The 25,319-nt window shown below is 37.6% G+C and overlaps 1 protein-coding gene across 4 annotated transcripts in view; it reads left to right on the forward strand.

Annotated features, from left to right (window-relative positions):
- Window positions 1-9,924: 9,924 nt before the first annotated feature.
- The window catches only part of LOC119736557 (mitogen-activated protein kinase kinase kinase kinase 5-like), a 56,229-nt gene continuing 40,834 nt past the window's right edge, over window positions 9,925-25,319 (forward strand). For 3 of the 4 annotated variants that reach the window (XM_038210581.1, XM_038210597.1, XM_038210589.1), the window contains exons 1-3: window positions 9,925-10,194; window positions 15,968-16,025; window positions 17,356-17,511. In XM_038210581.1, the coding sequence (XP_038066509.1) occupies window positions 10,102-10,194; window positions 15,968-16,025; window positions 17,356-17,511 (307 nt within the window). In that variant the 5' untranslated portion in view covers window positions 9,925-10,101. The remainder of the gene's footprint in view (window positions 10,195-15,967; window positions 16,026-17,355; window positions 17,512-25,319) is intronic. The other variant, XM_038210574.1, reaches the window with a different exon arrangement.

Consider the following 25,319-nt stretch of genomic DNA (forward strand, 5'->3'; position numbering starts at 1 on the left):
TTTCAGATTGTAAGGGGTTAACCTTGCTTTTGTAGTAAAATTTGGCAAAATAAGATGTTTATGAAAAATTTCAAATTGTAAGGGGTTAAGGCCAAAAAAAAAATAAGTCGGTCTCTGGTCAGCGCGCGCGTCGATTTAAACCATGCGCGTCGATCTTTTTTTTTCCAAAATGTTCCGCGGTAGCTCCAACAGCGCCCTCTATTTCCGCACCTCGTCAATTTTTTTTTACCAAAGAGCACCAAGGAATGGGAAATTGCACCAAGGCAAATGATTGAAAGCACCAAGGCAAATTATGGAGGACACCAATGTACATGAGGACACCAAAAAAGCAAAATAGCACCCCACCTTGTCTGTACAATCCAAGCTTGAAGAAAAATAAAAAAAGCAAAAAAAAAAAAAAAAAAACCGCGTGGCCGCGTCAATTCCGGAACTTTGGTCTGACCAGAGACCGAATATTTTTTTTTTTTGGCCTAACCTTTCTTTTTTAGTAAAATTGGGAAAATTTAAATGTTTTTGAAAAATTTCAAATTGTCAGTGGTTAACCTTGCATTTTTTAGCAAAATAGGGCAAAATCAGGTGTTTATGGAAAATTTCAGATTGTAAGGGGTTAACTTTGCATTTTTAGCAAAATTGGGCAAAAACAGATTTGTTTGAAAAATCAAAAATTGTAAGAGGTTAACCTTGCTAAATTAGGGCAAAATCAGATGTTTCTGGAAAATTGCAGATTGAAAGGGGTTAACCTTGCAATTTTAGCAAAACTGGGCAATATCAGATTTGTATGAAAAATCAAAAATTGTAAGGGGTTAACCTTTGCCAATTTAGGGCACTAAAAAAGCAAGGTTAACCCCCTTACATCTGAAATTTTCAGATGTAAGGGGGTTAACCTTGCTTTTTTAGTAAAATTGGGAAAATTTAAATGTTTATGAAAAATTTCAAATTGTCAGTGGTTAACCTTGCATTTTTTAGCAAAATAGGGCAAAATCAGGTGTTTATGGAAAATTTCAGATTGTAAGGGGTTAACTTTGCAATTTTAGCAAAATTGGGCAAAATCAGATTTGTATGAAAAATCAAAAATTGTAAGGGGTTAACCTTGCCAAATTAGGGAAAAATCAGATGTTTCTGGAAAATTGCAGATTAAAAGGGGTTAACCTTGCCTTTTTAAGCGAAATTGGGAAAAATCAGATGTTTCTTGAAAATTGCAGATTGTAAGTGGTTAACTTGGCATTTTTAGCATGACTGGGCAATATCAGATTGATATGAAAAATCTCAAATTGTAAGGGGTGAACCTTGTATTTTTAGCGAAATTGGGCAAACTAAATGTTTATGAAAAATTGCAGATTGTAAGGGGTTCACCTTGCATTTTTAGCAAAACTGGGCAATATCAGATTTTTATGAAAAATCTCAAATTAAAGGGGTGAACCTTGCATTTTTAGCAAAATTGGGCAAAATCAGATGTTTCTGAAAAATTTCATCAACATTTCTTTTTGCCCAATTTTGCTAGAAAAACAAGGTTAAGCCCTAACAATCTGCAATTTTCCAGAATCATCTGATTGTGTCCTATTTTGCTAAAAAGAAATGCAAGGTTAACCCCTTACAATTTGAATTTTTTTCATGAACATCTAATTTTTCCCAATATTATTCAAAAAGCAAGGTAAACCCCTTACAATCTGCAATTTTAATTTGAAAATTTTTGTAACATCTAACTTTGCAAAATTTCACTAAAAAAGCAAGGTTAATCCCTTACATCTGAAAGTTTTCGGAAACATCTGATTTTGCCCAATTTCTCTAAAATATGCAATGTTCACCCCTTACAATTTGAAATGTTTCATAAACATCTAACCCCATACAATCTGCAATTTTCCAGAAACATCTGATTTTTCCCGATTTTGCAAAAAAAATGCAAGGTTAACCCCTTACGATTTGATTTTTTTTCATAAACATCTAATTTGCCCAATTTTACATCTGGAATTTTTCAGAAGCATCTGATTTTGCCAAATTTTAGTAAAATATGCACCAAATTTTGCTAAAAAAGCAAGGTTAATCCCTTACAATTTTAGATTTTTCATACAAATCTGATTTTGACAAATTTTGCTAAATATAGAAGGTTCACCCTCACAATCTGCAATTTTCCAGAAACATCTGATTGTAAATAATGAAAGGTTTGCGGAAACACCATGTGCGAATAATTTCTCAACTAAGAGAATGGTTCTGAAAAATGTGAATTTTTTATTAACATCTAATTTTTCCCAATCTTATTCAAAAAGAAAGTTAACCCCTTACAGTCTGCAATTTTCCAGAAACATCAGATTTTCCCCCCAATTTCGCTTAAAAAGTGCAAGGTTAACCCCTTATCATTTGAAATTTTTCATAAACATCTAACTTTGCCAAATTTCACTAAAAAAGCAAGGATAATCCCTTACATCTGAAATTTTCCAGAAACATCTGATTTTGTCCAATTTTGCTAAAATGCAAGGTTAACCCCTTACAATTTGAAATTTTCCATAAACATCTGATTTTGCCCTATTTTGCTTTTAAAAAGTAAGGTTAATTCCTTACATCGGAGTTTTTTTCATAAAAATCTCATTTTGCCCGATTTTGCTTAAAATGCAAGGTTAACCCCTTTCAATCTGCAATTTTCCAGAAACATCTGATTTTGCCCTAATTTGGCAAAGGTTAACCCCTTACAATTTTTGATTTTTCATACAAATCTGATTTTTCCCAATTTTGCTAAAAATGCAAGGTGAACCCTTTACAATCTGAAATTTTTCATGAACACCTCTTTTTGCCGTATTTTGCTAAAAAATGCCAGGTTAACCCGTAACAATTTGAAATTTTTCATGCACATTAAAATTTACCCAATTTTACTAAAAAAGCAAGGTTAACCCCCATACAATCTGAAATTTTTCAGAAACATATGATTTTACCCAATTTTGCTAAAGATGCAAGGTTCACCCCTTACAATTTGAGATTTTTCATAAAAATCTGATATTGCCCAGTTTTGCTAAAAATGCAAGGTTAACCCCTTTTCAATCTGCAATTTTCCAGAAACATCTGATTTTGCCCTAATTGGGCAAAGGTTTACCTCTTACAATTTTTGATTTTTCATACAAATCTGATTTTTCCCAATTTTGCTAAAAATGCAAGGTGAACCCCTTTTCAATCTGCAATTTTCCAGAAACATCTGATTTTGCCCTAATTGGGCAAAGGTTTACCTCTTACAATTTTTGATTTTTCATACAAATCTGATTTTTCCCAATTTTGCTAAAAATGCAAGGTGAACCCCTTACAATCTGACATTTTTCATAAACACCTGATTTTGCCCCATTTTGTTAAAAAATGCAAGGTTCACCCCTTACAATTTGAGATTTTTCATAAACATTTAACTTGTGCCCAATTTTACCAAAAAAGCAAGGTTAACCCCTTACAATTTGGAATTTTATATTCACATCTTATTTTGCCAAATATCACTAAAAAAAGCTAGGTTAACCCCCTACAATCTGAAATTTTCCAGAAAGATCTGATTTTGCCCAATTTCGCTAAAAATACAAGGTTCACCCTTTACAATTTGAGATTTTTCATATAAATCTGATATTGCCCAGTTATGCTAAAAATGCCAAGTTAACCCCTTACAATCTGCATTTTTCAAGAAACATCTGATTTTTCCCAATTTCGCTTAAAAAAGCAAGGTTAACCCCTTTCAATCTGCAATTTTCCAGAAACATCTGATTTTGCCCTTATTTGGCAAGGTCAACCTCTTACAATTTTTGATTTTTCATACAAATCTGATTTTGCCCAATTTTGCTAAAAATGCAAAGTTAACCCCTTACAATCTGAAATTTTCCATAAACACCTGATTTTGCCCTATTTTGCTAAAAAATGCAAGGTTAACCACTGACAATTTGAAATTTTTCATAAACATTTAAATTTTCCCAATTTTACTTTAAAAAAAGTTAACCCCTTACAATTTGAAAAACTTTCATACACATCTTATTTTGCCAAATTTTTACTACAAAAGCAAGGTTAACCCCTTACAATCTGACATTTTCCAGAAAGATCTGATTTTGCCCAATTTCGCTAAAAAATGCAAGGTTCACCCCTTACTATTTGAAATGTTTCATAAACATCTAAATTTTACTAAAAATGCAAGGTTAACCCCTTACAAGCTGCAATTTTCCAGAAACATCTGATTTTTCCCAATTTTGCTAAAATGTAAGGCTAACTCTTTGCAAACTGTTCAATCAATACATGAAGTGTCCCATTTGACTTTTTTAAAACAAATTATTTTTCCAGTTTTTAGGGTAAAGGAATTTTCTCTTTTTCCTTTCTCTTTTGTTGTTGCTATATTTTGCGAATTAACTCATTCGTATGGAATGCTCATAGTCAATCAAAGAATATTTCACACATAGGGGCCTAAATTATATTTTTTTGAATTTAATAGAGATGCATTGATCGTGCTATCATATATATACCATTCTATTACTATTGCGAATTACTGTATTGTTTGGAATGCTCACAATTAAAGACACGTTATTTGAAAGATGTATAAATAATATTTATATTACAATGTACATCTTTATTCTTTCCCGGTATAATTTATGGCGTTTCTTACGTCAATTGGCAATCGCGTCATTATATAATGATAGTCAAATTGATCAAACGAAACTCCGTTTTGATTATAGTCAATCATGAAATATTCATTGATTTATGACATACACCTTTGTTTCAATGTTGATACTACCCGTAGACCTACCGAGCAGCTGTAGATATCAAACTAAACCAACGTATAAAAGATAGAGGGTAAAAAAAATCAAAAAGTTATGTGCTAGTCAAGCTTTCAGGGATCGGTCTGAGCCATAACAATGCCCCAGCCGATCCCTTAGTTCTCTTCCGGGGTCTCGGCGTCCCCGACCAATACACACTTCCTTCCCTATCCATCCATATAACCCCGGAGGGCCAGGCACCATGTAAAAGCAAAGAGCTAAGGGAGGAACAGGGCGGCCCCTAAGCCCTGATCCTCCGAGTGGACCACATGCCCTGAACCTGTACGAAGGCGCCAACCTGGAACTCGCGGACAGTACCAGCAGCAGTGCTTACCGATTAAGCTAAGGTACTGTTGGTAATTTACGACGGGAAATTAAATCTCTTATAGTGAATAATTGAACTCATACGTTAAAAACCAAAAAGACACCAGCGGGATTCGAACCCGGGACCCCGCTAACCGTGGACGACGAATCGTAACCACTCGGCCATTTCGTTACCTTAGAATTTTCCTTAAACTGAGAAAAGTTGTCTTTATAGGTGAGCAAACGCGCCAGGAAGATTACTGGGTCCATTTGCTTTACCTTAATGGGTAAAAACAAGTCGATATAATGAGCCCAGTGTGTTTGGTTTGTTAGGAAGCTGCATAACACAGCCTAATGTGCAAAACAGTCGTGTGCTAGGCGGATCATTACGCAACAATGAACACCGCAATTGTGTATTTTCAAAAGGCAGACGCGTAGATTTCTACTCTTTGTATCTGGGCACATATAGATTCTCACCTTCCTCTTCAGCTATTTCGACTTTCTTAAAAAGAAAAATAGAGACTGTCAGCGAATCTCCGGGAGTTGAAATAAGGATCGTCCCCTCGATAGACCTCAGACTCAGTAAAGTTCAACATTGGGCTCTTTTTCAACAGCTGTTTTTGCGGAAACTTTACATCTGGATTTTTTAGAAGCATCTGATTTTGCCCAATTTTAGTCAAATATGCCCTAAATTTTTCTAAAAAAGCAAGATTAACCCCTTACCATTTTAGATCTTCATACAAATCTGATTTTGCCAAATTTTACTAAATATACAAGGTACACCTCTTACAATTTAAAATTTTTCATAAACATTTCTTTTTGCCCAATTTTGCTAGAAATACAAGGTTTAGACCTAACAATCTGCAATTTTCCAGAATCATCTGATTGTGTCCTAATTTGCTTTTAAAAAATGCAAGGTTAACCCCTTACAATTTGAATTTTTTTCATGAACATCTAATGTTTCCCAATCTTATTCAAAAAGCAAGGTTAACCCCTTGCAATCTGCAATTTTCCAGAAACATTTGATTTTTTCCCATTTTCGCTTTAAAAAAATGCGAGGTTAACCCCTTTCAATTTGAAATTTTTCGTAACATCTAACTTTGCAAAATTTCACTAAAAAATCAAGGTTTATCCCTTACATCTGAAATTTTTCGGAAACATCTGATTTTGCCCAATTTCGCTAAAATATGCAATGTTCACCCCTTACAATTTGAAATGTTTCATAAACATCTAACCCCATACAATCTGCAATTTTCCAGAAACATCTGATTTTTCCCGATTTTGCTGACAAAAATGAAAGGTTAGCCCCTTACAATTTGATTTTTTTCATAAACATCTAATTTTGCCCAATTTTACATCAGCTTATGCTAACAAATTATCAGGTAACTGGATCATTAAACGGGACAGGTGCACATCGGCCTTGGAGCTCAGACCATGTGTCATGCACTCCTCAATGCATAGATGATGCACATAACACTATGGGTAGTACAGGCACAGCTGGGGGTACTGCCCAAACAATGATGAACGCATTGCGTATGCTTAAAGAATTACCCACAATTCCGGTTTTTACCGTTTTGGTCTGGCTCTAATCACTTTACGCGATCCCCTGACGTCTCATACACTGACTTTAGGCAAAATAGTCAGACTTTCGCGGTCTAGTAGCCAGACTTTGACTCTTAACGAAACATCGAATGAAAAGGGAAACATCAAATGCATATTGCAAAAGATCGAATGCAAACATACCGATGAAACATCGAATACAAATAGCTCGAAATGTCAAACATATGTGTAAAACATTGCTCACATATTTGAGAATATCGCAAATATATTGTAAAACAACACACACAATTGTATCGAAAAACATTGCACATTTAATGCAAAAAAAATCGAAAATAATATTGAAAACATCGCACATATATATCGTCAAAAACATCGCACATATAATTTGAAAATCGCATATAAATGTAAAACATCGCACACATAATTTATATTGAACATCGCACATATATTGTAAAACATCGCACAAATATATTAAACATCGCGCAAATAATGAAAAACATCGCATACTTATATTGAACATCGCACATAAATGTAAAAGATAACAAACACATATTGAACATCCAACATATATATTGCAAAATATTGAATATTGCAACGTTTGACACGCCATATTTTTGATGTTAAGAGCAGTTATTGGGTTATTGGGGGCGCTCTTTACAGTTGGCAAGCTCCCAAATCCGTGTAGAGGATGTAGGTTATATATATTTCCCGGACAAAATAGTAAACAATTATTTGATTCGGTTACTTTGAAAAAACTGGCGTTTTATGTTCAAATACATGCAAAACTACTGCTTTTTGTTGGACTTGACGATCGAGGCAAAATATTTTGTTGGGATCTATCTAATAACACTTGATTAGTCTTGTCCAAGTTTTTCCTGTAAAATGTTTTAGACCTAATAATGGTATAGGGCCTAGGCCTTGGAGAAATATATGCTTCTTTCCCTTAAACGTAGTGTAATAGTAAAAAATATATATTTATATCATCTAATTTATTTGGTAAGTTGTTTTAAATTTTCTTCAAACATCTTCTGACCCCACACCACCCAGTACCGACGGCGCGCATTATGTGCACTCACGTATGATCTAGTTCACGCCTAAGCGATGTTTTCTCCTCATAAAGTAATGTTCAACTTGTGACGGAAAAAAACCTACGGTACTAACATTTCTATTTTGGGCGCCTGCAATCTCTGAAAGTTTTTTTTTTAATTTTTGGTTGCTTTGGATCAAGGATCATCAAGATCCACCCTGCCCCCAAGATCGTGGAACAACGAACCAACCCCCTCGGCCATTCGGCTACCTTAAAATTGTTATTACTGTTTTCGAGTATCACCCTGAAAAATAGACTTTGTTTTTTTTAACTTGCTTTTTAGCAACACTAAAGTTATTTACTTTCGAATTAGCCATTGAACAAAAAAAAACCACCCACGATTAGTTATGGAATAATATTATTTACCACAAATTTAATTTTTTTTGTTGCGGCCAAGTCATTTTAGTCGGTTGTTTTGTGTGCCGTTGGCGCAAAAGCAAGTAAAAGCGTATTAATAGTTTCAGAAGGTTGAAAAATGACAAAATAGAGTAGCTAATTCGGTTTAAATAAAACATACAAATGAAAAATTCGTTAGGGACAAAAACAAAAATCGAATTTCATGTTGAAAAATACAGGAAGAAACATTTGACAGAATTTAATTTTCTTTTAATACGTCAGTCTGGTGAGAATGCAACACAAATGAAGTGCATACACTAAATATATCCGCCTGAATTATTGTTGGCGGGGGGGGGGAGGGGCGCAAATACGACATTTGAAAATTCGTTATTCCTTACAACTAAGCGTGGGTGGATATTTTTGGTCCGATGTCTCAATAAAAAGTGTATTTGTATTGTTGGAACAATAAACATTACTTTGTCGGGATGACTGTCTCGAAAATAGCATGGAAAGTAGGCCTATGATCTGTGATTATATAGTGTCTGAGGCAAACTTGTCAACGATTTCGATTAACAGATGCAGTTGCAGAAGCCGACGGAATGAGGCGCAAAGAAAAAGCTGTCTTAATAAAAGTCTTAATTCCTACTATTCTTTCCTCGGTGGTTTTACCTCCACAATGCAACTGGAATGATTTCCCTATTAATAATTACCGCCGTAATGGGTCACTTGGGAGACATTCCCATAGACCTGTGCACAATTTTTTTTCCCCAGTCACTTAAATGTATAACCCCAATTTTACCTCACCCTACCCCACGAATGTTACAGTGGCGTATCAAGAGAGGGGGGGGGGCATGGGGAACCTTGGCCCCTGGTGTTTTTTTTTCGAAAGAATTTTAATTTGTTGTTAGTAATTATCCCATAAATGGTTACAGAATTTTGCCATCATCCCCAAAAAAGGAAACCAGCTCAAAAGCATTACAATGGCCCGTGAAAATGGGCATATCTATATATTGCATATGTCCAGTATGCACAATATAATCATCGTTTTAAAGAGCTGCCCAACTTGGAAGATGGGTACCCGCTTTTTGATTTTACGGAGGTCTAGTGTCCGGAGAAAAACCCTGGATTGTCTACATTTCGGCGCGGATGTGCGGTTGCCCCCCCCCCGACATCATGGTATATTTATGATTTGGACCACGAGCAATCGATCTAGCCTATTAATGGTGATATTAAAATTTTGCCTCCAAGTAGGAGCTGCGGCAGGGAAACATAGAAATTTGTCCACAGTGTGGGCCCTAAGGTATAATTTATGACGGCAAAATGTCTCCTTGAGTACAGTTGAACAGGTGTATGAACCTGTTTGCCGCGCACTCAGTTATAGGGAGTGTCGCGCCGCATTTATTTGCTTTCACCGTAGCACAGGCCTAAAAGGGATACCTCGGCGTTTGGGGAGGGGGGAAGGGACTAGCAATTCAGTATTGCTTCGGTAATTGTACTTCAAGCGCTCGATGATTCACTATAGAGGAGTGAATTATTATTGTTTTAATTTATAAATCATTAATTATGAATTATTTTTAATTTATTTATAAATCATTCACCGGGCGGACTTTTCAACTGAGGGACGGGTTTACGTACGCGGTGCTGTTTCGACTCGAATTTGGCGATTTGACTATGGTTCAGACGATGAAGTTCACTTGTTTTATTGTATGTACAGGACAAACGGAGGTCTTCCGCCATGATTCAACGGGACAGCGCCACCATGCGATATGAATGTGAGGCACTTGATATTAAAGCTAGCTGGTTCAGAACGAATTTGTCATTGTCAACCGCGATAAGAATTTCCCGAGTACCAGTGATACATTGCAATGTATGTATGTGTAATGTGTATTGCGCGCGCTGTATGCAAAATGCACGCACAATCAGCTAGCCAGGAAGTGTCGTACCCGTGAAAATGACAGTTTTCCCCGCTTGATCGGTTGACGGAACATACTTATTCTGGATTTTTTTGGATATATTCAGTATTCCAGGGTGTACTGATGCGCTAACAGAAAGACCATGAATTCAAGACTTGTACAACATCGAAATCCCTTGGAGGATTTTGAACTGTTACAGAGAATTGGAAGTGGAACTTACGGCGATGTGTACAAGGTAAAAATCATACCGCCTCACCGTCCGTGCGTTGCGGCTTGAGGCATCGATGTTGTTGATACATTCTTGTGCACAATTTATAATGCTGTCTGTCATGTCTGTGGCGCCTATTTTCGACAGGGGAAGTGTTGGAGAGTGTTTCACCGTTGCGAATGTTTGGATGTGTGGGCTTTTTACAATTTGGCTGAACTGAAGTGCAATAAAACTAAGGGTTTAACTTTAAAAACAAAAATGTTGAATGTAGACCTTAGCGTTCTTTGATTTTGTCATGTTTATTTTGGACTGTCATTAGTGTCAACTGTGACTTGATGAGTCTGCACAGCCGGCCATGCAAAATTGGGTCATCACTTTTTACCATGAAAATGAAATACAGACTCAACTATGTCAAACTGGTCATGATTAGCATTAGAGCCTACTGCCTACTGGGCCTACATTGTATTGTGAACCTCACATCACTTGTTCTGGTTGTTGCTTGTGTTTCCTGATTTTTTTTCCATTTGATATTTGCTGTGAACAACGGTGGATGCCAGGCCTAGGGTAGCCCCATAAATGTGGCCAATTTACTGGATAAATAAAGGCCATACTTGGAACATGCACCCGAAAAATTATAGCGATAGAAAAGTAGTCCTGCATTTTTCAGATGTCTATTTTTGTGTGTAATTTCCAGGTACATTTGCACATATTTGCGTATCTAAATTCCAACACAAAATTACACGTAAAATAGACATCTGAAAAATGCAGGACTACTTTTCTATCGCTTATTATTAAGAGTGTGAGTATGCTTCTAAAGTGATAAACTACAAATAAAGTCCAAATGTGAAAATCATAATTTGACAAAAGTTCTACATTTTCGGGTGCATGTTCCAAGTGTGGCCTATATTTGCGAAGGTATGGTAGTCCAGTAAATTGGCCACATTTATGGGGTTAGGCCTGGGGTAAAAAAAGGGGAGCGGAAAGAATGTTGCAACCTGATGCTTTCATTCTTGGACTAAGTCTATGAAAATTTTACTTGAAAATTACAGGAGAGGCATAGAATTTAATCTTTTCCTGCTTTGATGTTGTGGCTAACAATATGGAGGAAGTGCTAAGTATTTGAGTCACATTTATCATGTTTATGGGGCTAGGCCTATAGATAAATATATCATGTATTCAATGCAAAAATCTTGAAACAAAAATGGAAATTTAGATAAAAGAAAGAAATTTGAATGTTCAAAAAAGATATTGGTGATTATCAGTCTTTTCAATTTAATGCTAACCCTAACCTTACCAAATCCTCCAAAATCCGCTTTGCAAAATGGAGGATGTTGCAGGATTGAGCGAACATACATTGTAGTATATGGCAAAAATGTGTGGCTGAGTTTGGAGGATGCATTGTGCCAAGGTCTTGGGCCGGACCTTGTGTTGTTTATCCGCAGCCATGCATACATACATCATTTACATGTACTCTTGATTATACTTGAAATCCTCCGCACTGCTCTAAGATGTCACTGGCTTTGCCTTAACATACATGTACATGTATTGACAGTGATTGCTGGAGGATTTTGCAGGATTGAGGCAGTGTTCAACCCTCCAAGGACCACATTCAAGAAATAATGGATTTGATTTTGGAGGGTTGAGGCTGAATGCAATTTTTACATGGAGGCAATTGGAGATTTCTCAGGATTGAGGTTGCATCCTAGCAAAAAAAAAAGGTAGTTAGGGTTATGAACACATCTAGGCCTCTACATGTATGTATATTTGGCTTAAGAACTGAGACCAGTTTCCTTTCTTCTTATTTTTTTTAATACAAATATCTATCCAAGTTTATACATTTTGCCAAATTTACGGATTGGAGACATTGTTAATACTTAATTATCAATTTTAAATTTTAATTTTTTGTTAATGAAGAAAATATTATTGAGGGTCAGTACAAGACGCCCTACAGTGTACCGTATGACTAATTTCATTTGTAAACAGAGGTCGTACATGTACATGTAGGTCATGTGCTTGATCTATGTTATCATTATTATGCTAGTGCGGTTTCTTGATGTGGTATCCAAAAAAAGGAAATAGTAGTGAGCCAAATATTTACATACCGGTTGATGTAAAATGCCCTGACTCAGGCTGACTGGCATTATGCAAAGTTAAGTGAAATGATTTACATAATCTGTTAAACTGTATACAACAATCAGTCAGATTGAAGTCTAGGATGTACACGGTACGTGTACAAATAATGACTAAATCCTGACATGCGCAAATCATACACCGGGTTTTACATTGTGAAATGGATTCAGGACTGGAACGACTTGGCGCCACAATTTTACATCTGGCATGATCATTGATGTCTCCTTTTTTTTCATGTACTGTACCATGTACAGTTGTACATGTACAATGTACATGTACATCATGTACTGGCTGTACATGACACTACATGAAGACAAAATACATGTACGCACAGCAGTTGCTTGTACTGGTACATAAAAGGCCTTTTCACACTGTCCAAAATCTCCGGGTTGGAACCGGTTCCAACCCCGAGATTTTTTTCAACCCTTTTCCCACTTCTAACATTTCAACCCGGTTCCGACCCGGGTAGCGTGCTCTAGCCGGATCGAAATCAACCCTGGGAGGGACCAGGGTTGAAAATCTCAACCCGGATCGAAATTGCATTTTTCGGCCTGAACCGTGTCGAAAATGACAGTGTGAACCGCCCGGGGTTGAGTCACTCACGGCCGATCCGTGTTGAGTTGAGGCCGACATTTTACCGAAAATCTGACACGCCGTGCATAATATTTCCCTCCACCACTATCGCCGTCACAACACCGATCATGAAACAATTGCTCCCTAATTATCATCCAATAATGTATCGGTGTATGGAGCATCCTTTACCGAGTCTGGGCTTGTATTAGGTCTGCAAAATGTACCCCAAAAAAGTACATTTCTAATGTTAAATAGAACGAATCGTCTAACGAAATGACCGGAGCCATTTTGGAAATATTGCACACAGCTGCGCTGGTGTCGTACAAAAATCGGACTCCCAAATCGGATTCCTTTACTCTCTTATTATTGGCCAAACCCTTTCACGTGACAGGTCCTTCTCCTAATAGGCATGCGCAATACTACCAATGAGTCCGTATTTCACAGAGTAGTAAATTCACGCTGAACACCGGCCTGTCCGTAAGCCTCGTGCGCGCAGCAGCCGCGTGCGTCGCAATGCATTATGGGATTGAGAAAATCATCGCAGCGCCCTGTGCCGAATGCGATCCGTGTCGAGAATTTGTAGTGTGAATACACGTGGGCCGTAGCCGGATTGAACGTTACACGGTTCACGTAGCGGCCGTTCCCGTAAAGGACAGTGTGAACGTCGCGTCTCTCCGATCCGTGTCGAAAAATACTCGGGCTGAACCGGGTTGGATCCGGGTAGGTTTCAACACGGTTCGAAACGGAGATAGTGTGAAAAGGCCTTTACATACATGTACGTGTTCAGTATACACACTGTACATATGTGTACACAACGTACGGTACATGCAGTACATGTGATATACTTGTATAGTACATTTAATTATTATTCTGTTTCCTTAAAAAAATAACACCACCAAGTCAGCATCCACTAATGTGGCTGATGAGACCGGCTTACAATAACTCTTAGGAATTCTATCATTGGAATTTAGAAGAGATCATGTATATATTCAAGTTTTGGATTCAAACTTGTGAACTCTCTCAGAAATCTCACCTCAGAAATCAATTTGTACGGGTAGAAAACCTTAGTCTGACTATCACCCGTTATCAACGGAGCCAAGTCCTGTATATAGACATGCAGATATATGCAAGCTGCGTGCCAGCCAATTGGAGTCGACTTTACTAAATCTTGTTGCATTCCATTCCTTAATCAGGACTAAATGCTGTGATTGATCAGTTCGAATGCAGTGTTTTGTAATACAACAACAGCCGGACGCGATATCGCGTAACATGATACAGAGCGCGTGACAATTTTTTTTATCCATTGTCTATGACGCGCAACGGGTGAATGACCGAAGGCGCCCGCTGATTGGTCAAAATCTAGGAGGTCAAGAGACAGGGTCTTGCCTAATTAATCAATGAATCTGTTCGCGCGTTTAGACCATGGTGTTAGACTAAGAAAACTTAGGGACAGTAGAGCATCGTACGTAGATAAAAAAAATATATTGAACTTCTTTTGTCATTCTACATACTCCAACAAATTCATACATTCTACACTATGCATGTAGTAGACTGGTTTCTACATGAAGACAAATAATTTAATGAGTTGACATGACATTTGTGGCTCACCAATAATGTGAAGGCGTTTAACAGTTTGCATGTGATTCATCATTGGGGCGGCACAATGACTCACTGTGTAGCATTCATCACTGATGCATCTTCCTTGATTCATGATAAAGAATGCATCGTGTACATTATTTTCATGTGCACCTTAACATGACAGTGCATGCAAGTTCTTCAACACTACCGGTAGTCAGTCACCAGATATTCAAACTCTTGTTTAATTTTGTTATTTTAGTTTTTACTTTTAGTTATTTGCTTATTTTTTAAAATAAAAATACAACTTGATTTTATTTGAACTCATTATGAGGTCATTCCGAGCTAATGTACATGTATGGAACTTAGTGAGAGCATGGAGGTAGGAATAGAGGTCTGGTTTCAGGGGACAGACTCTAATTTGGATAAAGTTTAAAAATAAACTCAGAAATGTATCATTTCATCATCTGAAAACACATTAAAATTTAGTTACCAATGCCAGGTCATTGCTGTTGTGGTTCAAAATGGTATTTGAGAAATGTATACTACCGGTACATGTACATGTACGGTATGAACAGCCCTGCCCCCATTGTCCCAGGTTCATGTCCTCCTCATGTTCCGGTACATGAATCAGTGACATGCATTCCCTGGAAAATCACACAAAGGTTAGACTGCAGCCATTTGTTTTTGCTGACATTACATGTATGTAATTTGAATGTTACTTCACAAAACATGTACGTTGACATTTACATGTACATGTATGGACAAACATACATCAGTACAGTACATTGTATAAACTAATCCGGGCACGCTGCCAAGTCTAGCATGGAGGCCCCTTTCAATGGTAATTTTGTGCTTCATCTATTAAGATTTATAATGTTATGGGGCGGTGGCTTTGCACAATAACTTGCACAGTGCTATCGCCATTTGAAAGGGGCCTCTTTTGTGTACACAATGATCACGAGTCTGGATTCTTCTATACAGTGTCAATGTATTCATGTAAACAACCCGGAAGGAAAGAAAAATGTTGGTTACAGTACCCGGTACTTTTGATGGGGATGTATTGTGAACTTCATGCACTAACCCTAACCTTCCAAAATCCTGTTTGCAAAATTGAGGATTTGCAGGATCAAGGCTATATGGTAAAAATGTGTGGCTGATTTTGGAGGATGCACTGTGTCAAGGTCTTGGGCCTGACCTTGTGTTGTTTATGCTCAGCCGTGCATAAATTTAGGCCTAGATTATACTTGAAATCCTCTGCATTGCTCCAGGATGTCACTGCCTCTGCCTCAACGTACTGACTGATTGCTGGAGGATTTTGCAGGATTGAGGCAGTGGTCACCCTCCCAAGGACCACATTCAAGAGATAACGAATGATTTTGCAGGATTGAGGCTGGATGCAATTTTTTACATGGAGGCAGTTGGAGGATTTTGCAGGATTGAGGTTGCATCCTAGCAAAAATGCCTAGGGAGTTAGGGTTATTGACAGAATTCTTAAAACTATCTTATTTTTTTTTTACAGGCCAAAATGGTTGCCGATGGCAACCTTGCTGCTTTGAAGGTCATCAAGGTGGATGCAGGCAAGTTTTTGCTCTTTTTTAACTTTAACTTTTTGAAATTTATCAATTTTGTTTTGTTTTTGTTTGTGTGAACTTTAAAAAACATTTCACGAAGTGAAGGACAGATCTGAAGAGTGCAGTAACGCATGTTGCATTGAATTTTGGGACAGTTTCCCTGACAGTGGGGGATTAATCCACAATGCAGTGTGAAAAAAAAACAACTTTTGGGCAATGGGAGACTTTTGAGACAATTGGTGGCAGCAAATACACCGGTCCTTATCAGTTTTTTACGTCATGTTTAAGCGAATGTGCACATGCCCAAAATGACGCAAACAGTGTAAAAGGAGCTGTGTGTTTGCTGCCACCAATGTCTCAAAAGTCTCCCATCCCACGGTGACTCGCGTAAAATTTGGAACGCGTCTTCTATCAACTCGGTGCTGGTATTCTATAAAGTCGAACCATTTAGCGTGGATTTTTCCCCCAGAAGATCCGTTGAAATTCAGGAAGTTCTACAACAAGAAAGGGCCAACAAAATGAGCTTCTATTGGTTTGGCAATACGTTTTGTACATGTATGGATAATCCATGTTACACAGAAAGGACATTGAAACAATTAAGTTTCAAATACATTTTCTTTGAATTTGAAAGTTTTCTTCGTACTCTGCACTGATGTAAAAATAGTTTTAGTGCCCTTACATCATAAGGGTATAAGTCATATTCTACCGTTATAATTATTAAAAAAATAATCAATTGTGAAATTTCTAGAGGGATATATTTTGGTAACTCAAGTTATATGATAACTCACGTAACAGTTTGTCTACCCGTCTGCGGTACAAGTTTAAACATTTAAGAAACTAATAATCAATCCAAAAACTCTTTGGGGCATAGAATACGACCCTTTTCTCTTCCTTAAAAACAAAAACCCACTATAAACTTGCATTTTGCTTAGTGCAAAAATGCCTACCTAAAATGCATTAAGGGATCAGTTTTGTGACTGGTCAAAAAATACCTTTAACCATATTCCATCTCACTGGCTCATCATTCAAATGAAAGGTCTTTCTGTACCCGTTATTTTGATACCATATTTCGGGTTGTGGCACTTGTAATGTTAAAGATCACCTTTTTTCAGCCGTGTCCACTTTCTCATGGAATTACCCCTTACCACATATAAGTTACTTCCAGGATGGAGCCATCTGTGAAAGGTTCTCCATGTGTATGTCTACCACATTTTCGTACATGTACCAAACATGCGCAACTTTGCAAACACATCCCACCTGCATCCTATTGAAAACATACCATTGAAAACATGCAAGATAATTGCCCGATATTGATGGTTTCACTCCAAATCTGCAGCGGACGATGTGGAGATAATCCAGAAGGAGATTGCCATCATGAAGGAGTGTCGTCATAAGAACATCGTCATGTACTTTGGCAGCTACTCACGGCGAGATAAGCTGTGGATCGCCATGGAGTACTGCGGGGGTGGATCGCTGCAAGACATCTATCACAGTAAGTCGACCCCGCTCTTACCCCACACAGGATAGCTGTTAAAGCTATAGTCCATCATTTGCAGCCATCCGAAAAGTAACTGGCGTAATTATTGTTGAAAAACATACTTGGTTGAAAGATAGTAAGTGGACTAAACTCCCTGTGAAGTTATTCTTTCTGGCAAGCTGTCATTTTGAAGTAATCAACGAAAGAAGGCCTTTCCAACGGTGCGTCTTAAGATGCACCGTAGGAAAATGTAAATTAGTAGAACTTTCGTTTTGTTATTCGGCGAAGCGCGCGCAAGCATTGGCACGACGCACACACGCGTGCGGTTGCTATAATTCGTCGGATCAGTGCGCGACATCGCGTAGCTGCAATTGGCTCAGTGAGAACGTGTCTCGGACGCTAGGATTCAGGCCCAATTCAAAACATGATTCAGCAACTTTTGATTTGAAATTGAGATCCTAGAATGCTGTTTTTCTCGGAATATACAGCTGAAACTTCATCAGGTTAGTTGTTCAGTATCCTTCATTAGATTTTGAACACCTTTGTTGCTTCAAACGAACAAAATGCACAAATTACAAATGATGGACTATATCTTTAAAACTCCTGAACAAGCCATCCAAATCCACCCCCCTTAACCGGTTCACGTCGGATGACGTGTTAGCACGATTTGGCTGTTTTTATACACAGGCACGGCTGACGGGTTAAAACGTCAAGCGTGCCACGACTCGCCTCCGGGTGACATCTAAACACGCTAATCCCTCCTTTGTTTTGTACACAAACACAAAGTCCGAGAGGTCTGTGGAGGCGAACTGTATTGACCTTGAGCCTGTGTGTTGACCTTGAACTGGGCCGCTGTGCACGGCCTATTCTACAATTAACGCTCCGTGAGCACGCCCCGGAGTGTTGAAAAACATGACGTTTTGGCAAGAAATATCGTACAAATACTGTTGAAAAAACTTTTGCGAATCAGTATTTGTGGCATTTGGTTGTATATCAGAAGTTGGCTGCTTACTTTGCCTTTTTCGAAAATCGAAATTTTTTGGCAAAAATAATTCTGTTCGGAAGTGGTTAATATGTACATGAAACAGACCACAAACAAAAAACAGGGAATATAAAACAACATAAAAAGGGAAGGAAGGAAGTAAAAGGACAAGAAGTATGTATATTCAGAGAAAGCCAACATTCAAGGAAGCCTGCAAAACTGAAAATTCTGTTTATAATTTCCAAGTTGAACAAAGAAGTAGAGCGTGTTTTTTGGCCTAATGGTCATGGACAGTATAGACCCTGTTCACAAGGAAGTCATTTTGGATCGTGTTCCCTGAATGTATTTTGCAATGAATAGGATGGTGCCAGACTATTTTATGCATTCTGGACAAGCCTCACTTTCAATTTCATTTTAGATGTGGCTTAAAACATTATGGTACGTTTAATCACTAATTTTGCATGTAAATTGCTCATCAGAGCAGACTGGGGTTAATTTGTAATGAACTTTATGTCATTGCTTTCGTTCTATTCGCAAGTTCCAAAAATGAAGATTTTACCTTGTATTTAACTCTCTTTTTTTTTCAATTCAAAATAATTTCAAATTTTACAATTTTCTTTTTTAAATGGAAATGTAAAAAATTGTATTCCAAGAACTGTGTTTTTTTTTTAATTTTGAAATCAAGATACTTTAACAAAAAAATTCTATTGAAATAAAAAAAAATGTATGAATGACTGAAAAGATTGTTTCCTGCAAACATTGCCAAATTAAGAACAATGCCCATTTGGTGCAATTTTTTACACTCAAAAATCAAGTTTTTCTCAAAAGTGATACCACAATTTGAAGCCGCATACTACCGTACGCCCATTTGGTGCAATTTTTTACACTCAAAAATCAAGTTTTTCTCAAAAGTGATACCACAATTTGAAGCCGCATACTACCGTACCTACGGACCATGTACCGGTAGCAGTGTTCAAACCTTAGATGTAGTGGGTGTTGAGCGACCTTCTTATTTAGAGGGCTTTCACAACTTTGCTCCTAGTCTATTGCTTTCAATTTAATAATGGCCGACTCGTGAATATACATTGTGTAAAGCCTATTGCTTGAACCTTATTACCAGTACATGTGCATGGATGTGTCAGTAATTAGCATGTTTGCTGTGCAGTGATCCAACATTCTGTGAATGGTATACATGTACCGGTATGTGCAATATAGAATTAATAATGTTTCTCAGAATACATTATACATCTCGGGTATGTACATGTAGTGCATGTTCATGTACATGTACATGTACATGTAATGTATACATGTACGTCAATACACAAAGGATGTTTACAGATCCTGAAGAATGAAGGTCATTGTATACCAATACATCCGTATGTTTGAGCAACAATTTACAAAAAAATAAAATTTATGCACAAAAGCACAAAATTGTGTAGAACATTGCAGACAGTTCATGAAAAGTGTATGCAAAGGCAGCTGCACTGTAAGAAATCATTTTCTGTCTTTTCTCTGTGATCTACATTGTAGGTTTATGGTTATCACAAATGCTGCAACATGAACTGCATGCCGGCAACCCGGCATCCTAACAATGTTTCCTTGTCAGGGTTAGTGCCCTGGGCAGTGCAGGGTTAACCTCTGCTACACTACACGTACATGCCTTGACACAGCTGATACATTAAAATACAATACATTATGTGCAGTGCATATTAATTACGAATACCGGTACGGTACATGTAACTTTACTGGTACAAAACAAAATGTACGTGTCATGTTCATCCCAGAACATGTACATGTACTATGTGCAGAGTGTTGCCCATTACAGTGATTCGTCGTGTGCTAAGTTTGATTAATTATATCTCTGTAAATGTAAGGAAATTTTAAGTTCATGCTGTGGGCCTATATATTTCAGGATTAAAAGATCTATGATCTGCTTTACTTTTGTCATAAATTTGTTATTTAAGTGTTTTACACTGTAAATTCAGTACACATGCACGTACATGTATGTACACGACATAATTTATGAACTTGACTCAACATTTAATTTTCTTTTCTTGTTGTGCACATTTAATTCTTGGAAGTAAAAGCTAGCAGAACCTGTCAAATTGTTCCCCTGCTGCATCGGAATTGTCCCAACAGTACACTTTCAATGAAAATCACATGTACAGTACCGGTACATGTACGTGCAGTTAAACGAACAAAGAGCGTGCAGTAAATGAACGTGCAGTACATTTATAAACATAACCTCATACGGGTATGTACATGTACATGCACATGCACATGTGTACATGACATGTTCAATGTACATGCATGGTATGAGGCTATACATGTACATGTACATGTAAAGTGGTATGAAAAATGGATTTTGACCTTTGCCATTCTACATTGTACTGTTTTGCTCCTGTTGCATGTCGGTAGAGGTTTTATTGTGTTTACATGCGATGTTTAAACACACATCAAGCACAATGAATTTATTGTGTTACACAATACATTTTGTTACTTCGTCAGCATAGCCATCTTTCAATAGAGGATACTCAGAACTCTGGAAATTAAGTTTATACATGTAAATGTTCTTGAATGTAAGAGTGATTGCATACAAAGTGTAAATTAAAAAAAAAAAATTGCGAACTCAGAAATTCTGTGAAATAGGTCACATCTTCCATCAGTTCTCAGAAACAGTATCAACAACACGTCAAGCAGATGCGGGTTCATCATTCTTGGAAGGAAAATCCATGAGAGTTTGAGACTACTTCATGTCGCTTTTGTAGGTCTCTCCACTCTAAGCTTCATGATCCATTAAACACTCTGATCCGAAAAGCCAGCAGATAGCAATTGTCAGGCTCATACGCAGGTCAGCCTCGAGACTTACGCACAGTGTGGCACATGTATACATACACAAACCATGGTGATTTGTGGATTCTCCCAGCATCTGTGGCCCCACCTCCGGTTAGTCTGCAGTCACGGTCGAGGAATGCCAAACGTCAGAAAATTTCAGGGAAGAACTGAGCTGTGTGTTTACTCATTGGCAACGTCTCACTGATGCAGCAAAGTGGACATCTGTCAGCCAATATGACCATCTTTCAAAACTGCTTCGGCGCTGAAAGTATGCTCGTAGGGTAAAAAAATGGTATGCCTGTCACTAAGAAACAATAATTTGATAAAGGAACATAACCATTCGATAGACTTTTTTATTCGCAAACTGCCAGCAGCTGATTTGTTGCATTTTCAGCGACGCCTGTATGGAGTTTACAATACAAAGGCCTGTGGCCAAATAAAAAAAAAAATGTTTAGCGTCCTGCCTTTTTGAAAAAAAAGGAATGAGGAGACCCTTTTTTTTTTCCCCCTCAAAAATGGCCGCCCGACCAGGCTTTTTCTCAAGATAACCGCCAGCTTTTTTTAAAAAAAGGCCGCCACTTTGACTCAGGAAATGACATACCAGCTTTATTATGGCCTAGATGCAACAGACAAAGAGGCATAAATGATGTCACTGCTTTCGGTTAAAAAAAAAGAAAAAAGAGGCGGCCTTCAAAAAGGAAGTAGGCGGGGACCCTAAACATGTTTGTTTTTTTTATTTGGCCTATAGTTTACTAAAAATCCAGTATGCCTGTCAAAACAACTATGTGTACATGTGTATACGTAGTCAGCAATCAATGTGTTAAAATTGCCAAGAAAAAAAGGAAGTCTTCTGAAAAAAATACATGTGCATCCACACTGCTGGTATGTATCGCTTCTTGGAACGAGGTGAACAAGCTACAGTAAAATGCATACATGTTGGAAAAAAATTAACTTGGGAAAAAAAGTTCACAACACAAATTTCAACATTCGTACATGTACACGTTGTATACAGCCAGGCTGTTTTGATGACATGTATGCTGTACCGCGTAGCCTTAGTACACGTTGTATCTTTGCAGGTTTTGTTGGTCCCGTTTTCCTTTTCATATTAATTAAGTTTACACCTCTCAGATCGGGCCCGATGATCTGGTGAACCGGTAAAATCGGAAAGGTGTGCGGCGAGCTTCAACAAATTGTGAAAATCTTCAATTGACAGGATGCATGCATCCAACTTGGGTTATCTCACCGTACACTTATCTCAGGCTTGGACATTTCAGGAAGTACAAACTTTGGCATGTTGGTACATGTACATACATGGTATCAGTACTCTCCACATAAGGCCAAACAAACAAATGGTTGTGTTGCCCTCACACATGAAAAATATCAGGAGGGTCGGTACGTTGTGGATTTTCGATTTTATAACTTTTTTTGTGTGGGGTGGGGGGAGGTTAATGGCCGGGGGGGGGGGGGGTTTACACTTTCTTCTAATCCATTTGGTTACCAGTTCCCCTCTACCATACGGAACGTTTAGGCTACACAATGTACCGGTACATGTGCGTATGCACGTGCCAACTACATGTATACTGTGCACAATGTACATGTACATGTACATCCGACCCACTTTGCACTTAATGGATAGAAAGGCTATCTTGCATTCACGGTGGGTTACTTGAAAATTGAGTTACACGTAAAGTTATAGTGTTCACATATGTGTACGATAAACATACAAGTTATTTTCTTTTTCATAAGTTTATTTAAAAATAAATAAATAAATAAATAAATAGATAACTAAAATAAAACTCAATCTATTAGAAACTGCTCAATATCTGAAATACAGTTTCCCTCAATTAAACATGTTCAAATTGTTTTCATGGTAAGGGATGGATTAAATCTTGAAGGGAAAAAATGATATTTCTCTGTAATTGATTAATGAAAAGAAATGTCAAATTAATGTTGAATACTGAATCTTATTTGCGACACCTTTTCAGTACCACCCTGGCCCAACTGGCTACAAAACTCAGACTGAAGTACTCGGCTACAATTTACAAATAGTTTTTACATGTTCATGTACCAGTAGAATCATACATCTGTGACAATACTAGACCAACTTGTACTTTGCATCTGATGAAGTAGTTGTTACCACGAAAGCTTATATGCAAACTTTCAATCAATACATTACACATTGTACTGTATGTACTCATTGAAAGTGCTACCTTACTTTTATATTTGAGTACCAGACCAGTGATAAGAAGATAAACCAGTAGTATGCACTGTGTACATGTACCTCAATACCATGAACCCTCTTTGTGAAATTTTCTTTTGTATGTAAAGCAGATAGCCACGTCTAGTCACCTTGTGTACATTTTGTGGGTTGTGGTTTGTACACATAACAGTGGAATCACAAACCATTCATTCCAGAGCAGTACATGTACTTCACAACATCAGCTGTGGACAGGCATGTCAGTTGTCAGTTACATGTAAATGACTGTTAACACCGATTGAAAGACTTAACGTTGTAACAAATTTTAAGACTATTTAAAGGAGTTTGTAACTTTGTTGACCACCAGCTGCCAAAGAAAAAAGTTTTTACAAATATTTTCAAGCTTGAGCCGGGAAATATTTTAATTTTAATTCACATGTAATACCGGTTTCTGGTAATGTGCGCGCGTCAGCCATGCACGTCAGCAAAATTAAAAAGTTTTTTTTTAATGTACATGTAAGATGATGTCTCAAAACCGCCAAACTCACTGGTTTGACTGGAATCCTGCTGCTGCACAATTTTAACGTGTTTTTAGATGGGGTAACGATCGAGTATAAGCTTTACGTGGCCTCTCTGGGCTCCAAAACATTTTGCACTAAATTTAGTCGGGCACCATTTGCTGTCATCAGCCAACATTTAAAGGAAAAAAAAGTAAAAACAAAAACAAAAAAAGCCGCGTCGCCGCACCTCTTTTGGGGCATAAGCTCCATACCAGAAACTGTCCGGAAACTTCTTTTTTTTTGGCCTAATGTTGTAAAATTTTGACTTTCCTGCAAGATTGACAGTACTTTAGCACTTGCTATCAAAGTAAGAAATCTCTTGTTTTATCCACATATGTCACTCCAATGATGTAATATATCAATAGCAGTTTTTGCAAGGATAACATTGTAGTTTGTCTCTTTTTTTATATTGGCATACAGTGGATCATTCCTCTGCATTTGTAACATACATGTGTGTTCCGGTAGCAAAGAATATCGTCCCAGCCATATTGATTGCAGAATTTAATAGCGCAGTGAAGCTGTAAAAATTTGGCCGAGAGTCAGACCACAGACGCTGTCAGTGTGAACTGTTGAGATGGCCCCTGATTGGGTTACCGCAAACAATCAGGGCTGTCCAGTTTCCAAGCAATTTGGATTTGGAAGTTCAGAGATAAATCATTCATGCCACGGCACCAGGCCGGCTGGCCAAGATGCATCAATATCAAGTTCATTTAAATGTTACCGTTAATACGGGCCAAATATTTAGCTGGTGTGTATATATTTCATGGCCTTGCTACAACCCAGAACATGTATACATTGAGGTGTGCACTGTAGAACAGTAGCACATTCTTGAGATTCATTTCTTGAAAAGCTAGGGTTTTAATTACTGTACGTGATGAATATTTCTTATGTGGAATATTAAGACATTGACTATTAAAACGTCTTGCAAAAATCTGAGTCTTTTCCATTGTTCAACATATAACATATAGATTTTTGCAACAGTTTACTTCAAGGGCTACCAGACTCACAAATCGCCAAACTCCAACGCATCCAAAATTCAGCTGCAAGACTAGTCACCCTCTCGAAGCCCCATCAACCCATATCACCTATTCTCCGTAATCTGCACTGGCTCCCAGTCAAGAGGAGGATAATCTACAAAACCCTTCTCCTAACATACCAATGTCTCCATCGTCTCGCCCCTACTTACCTCCAGCAATTAATCCATAAATATGAACCCCGTAGAAATCTTCGATCAAGCTCACAATCCCTG

This window comes from Patiria miniata, unplaced genomic scaffold (assembly GCF_015706575.1).
Source record: "Patiria miniata isolate m_02_andy unplaced genomic scaffold, ASM1570657v1 HiC_scaffold_10, whole genome shotgun sequence".
Classification (NCBI taxonomy): Eukaryota; Metazoa; Echinodermata; class Asteroidea; order Valvatida; family Asterinidae; genus Patiria; species Patiria miniata.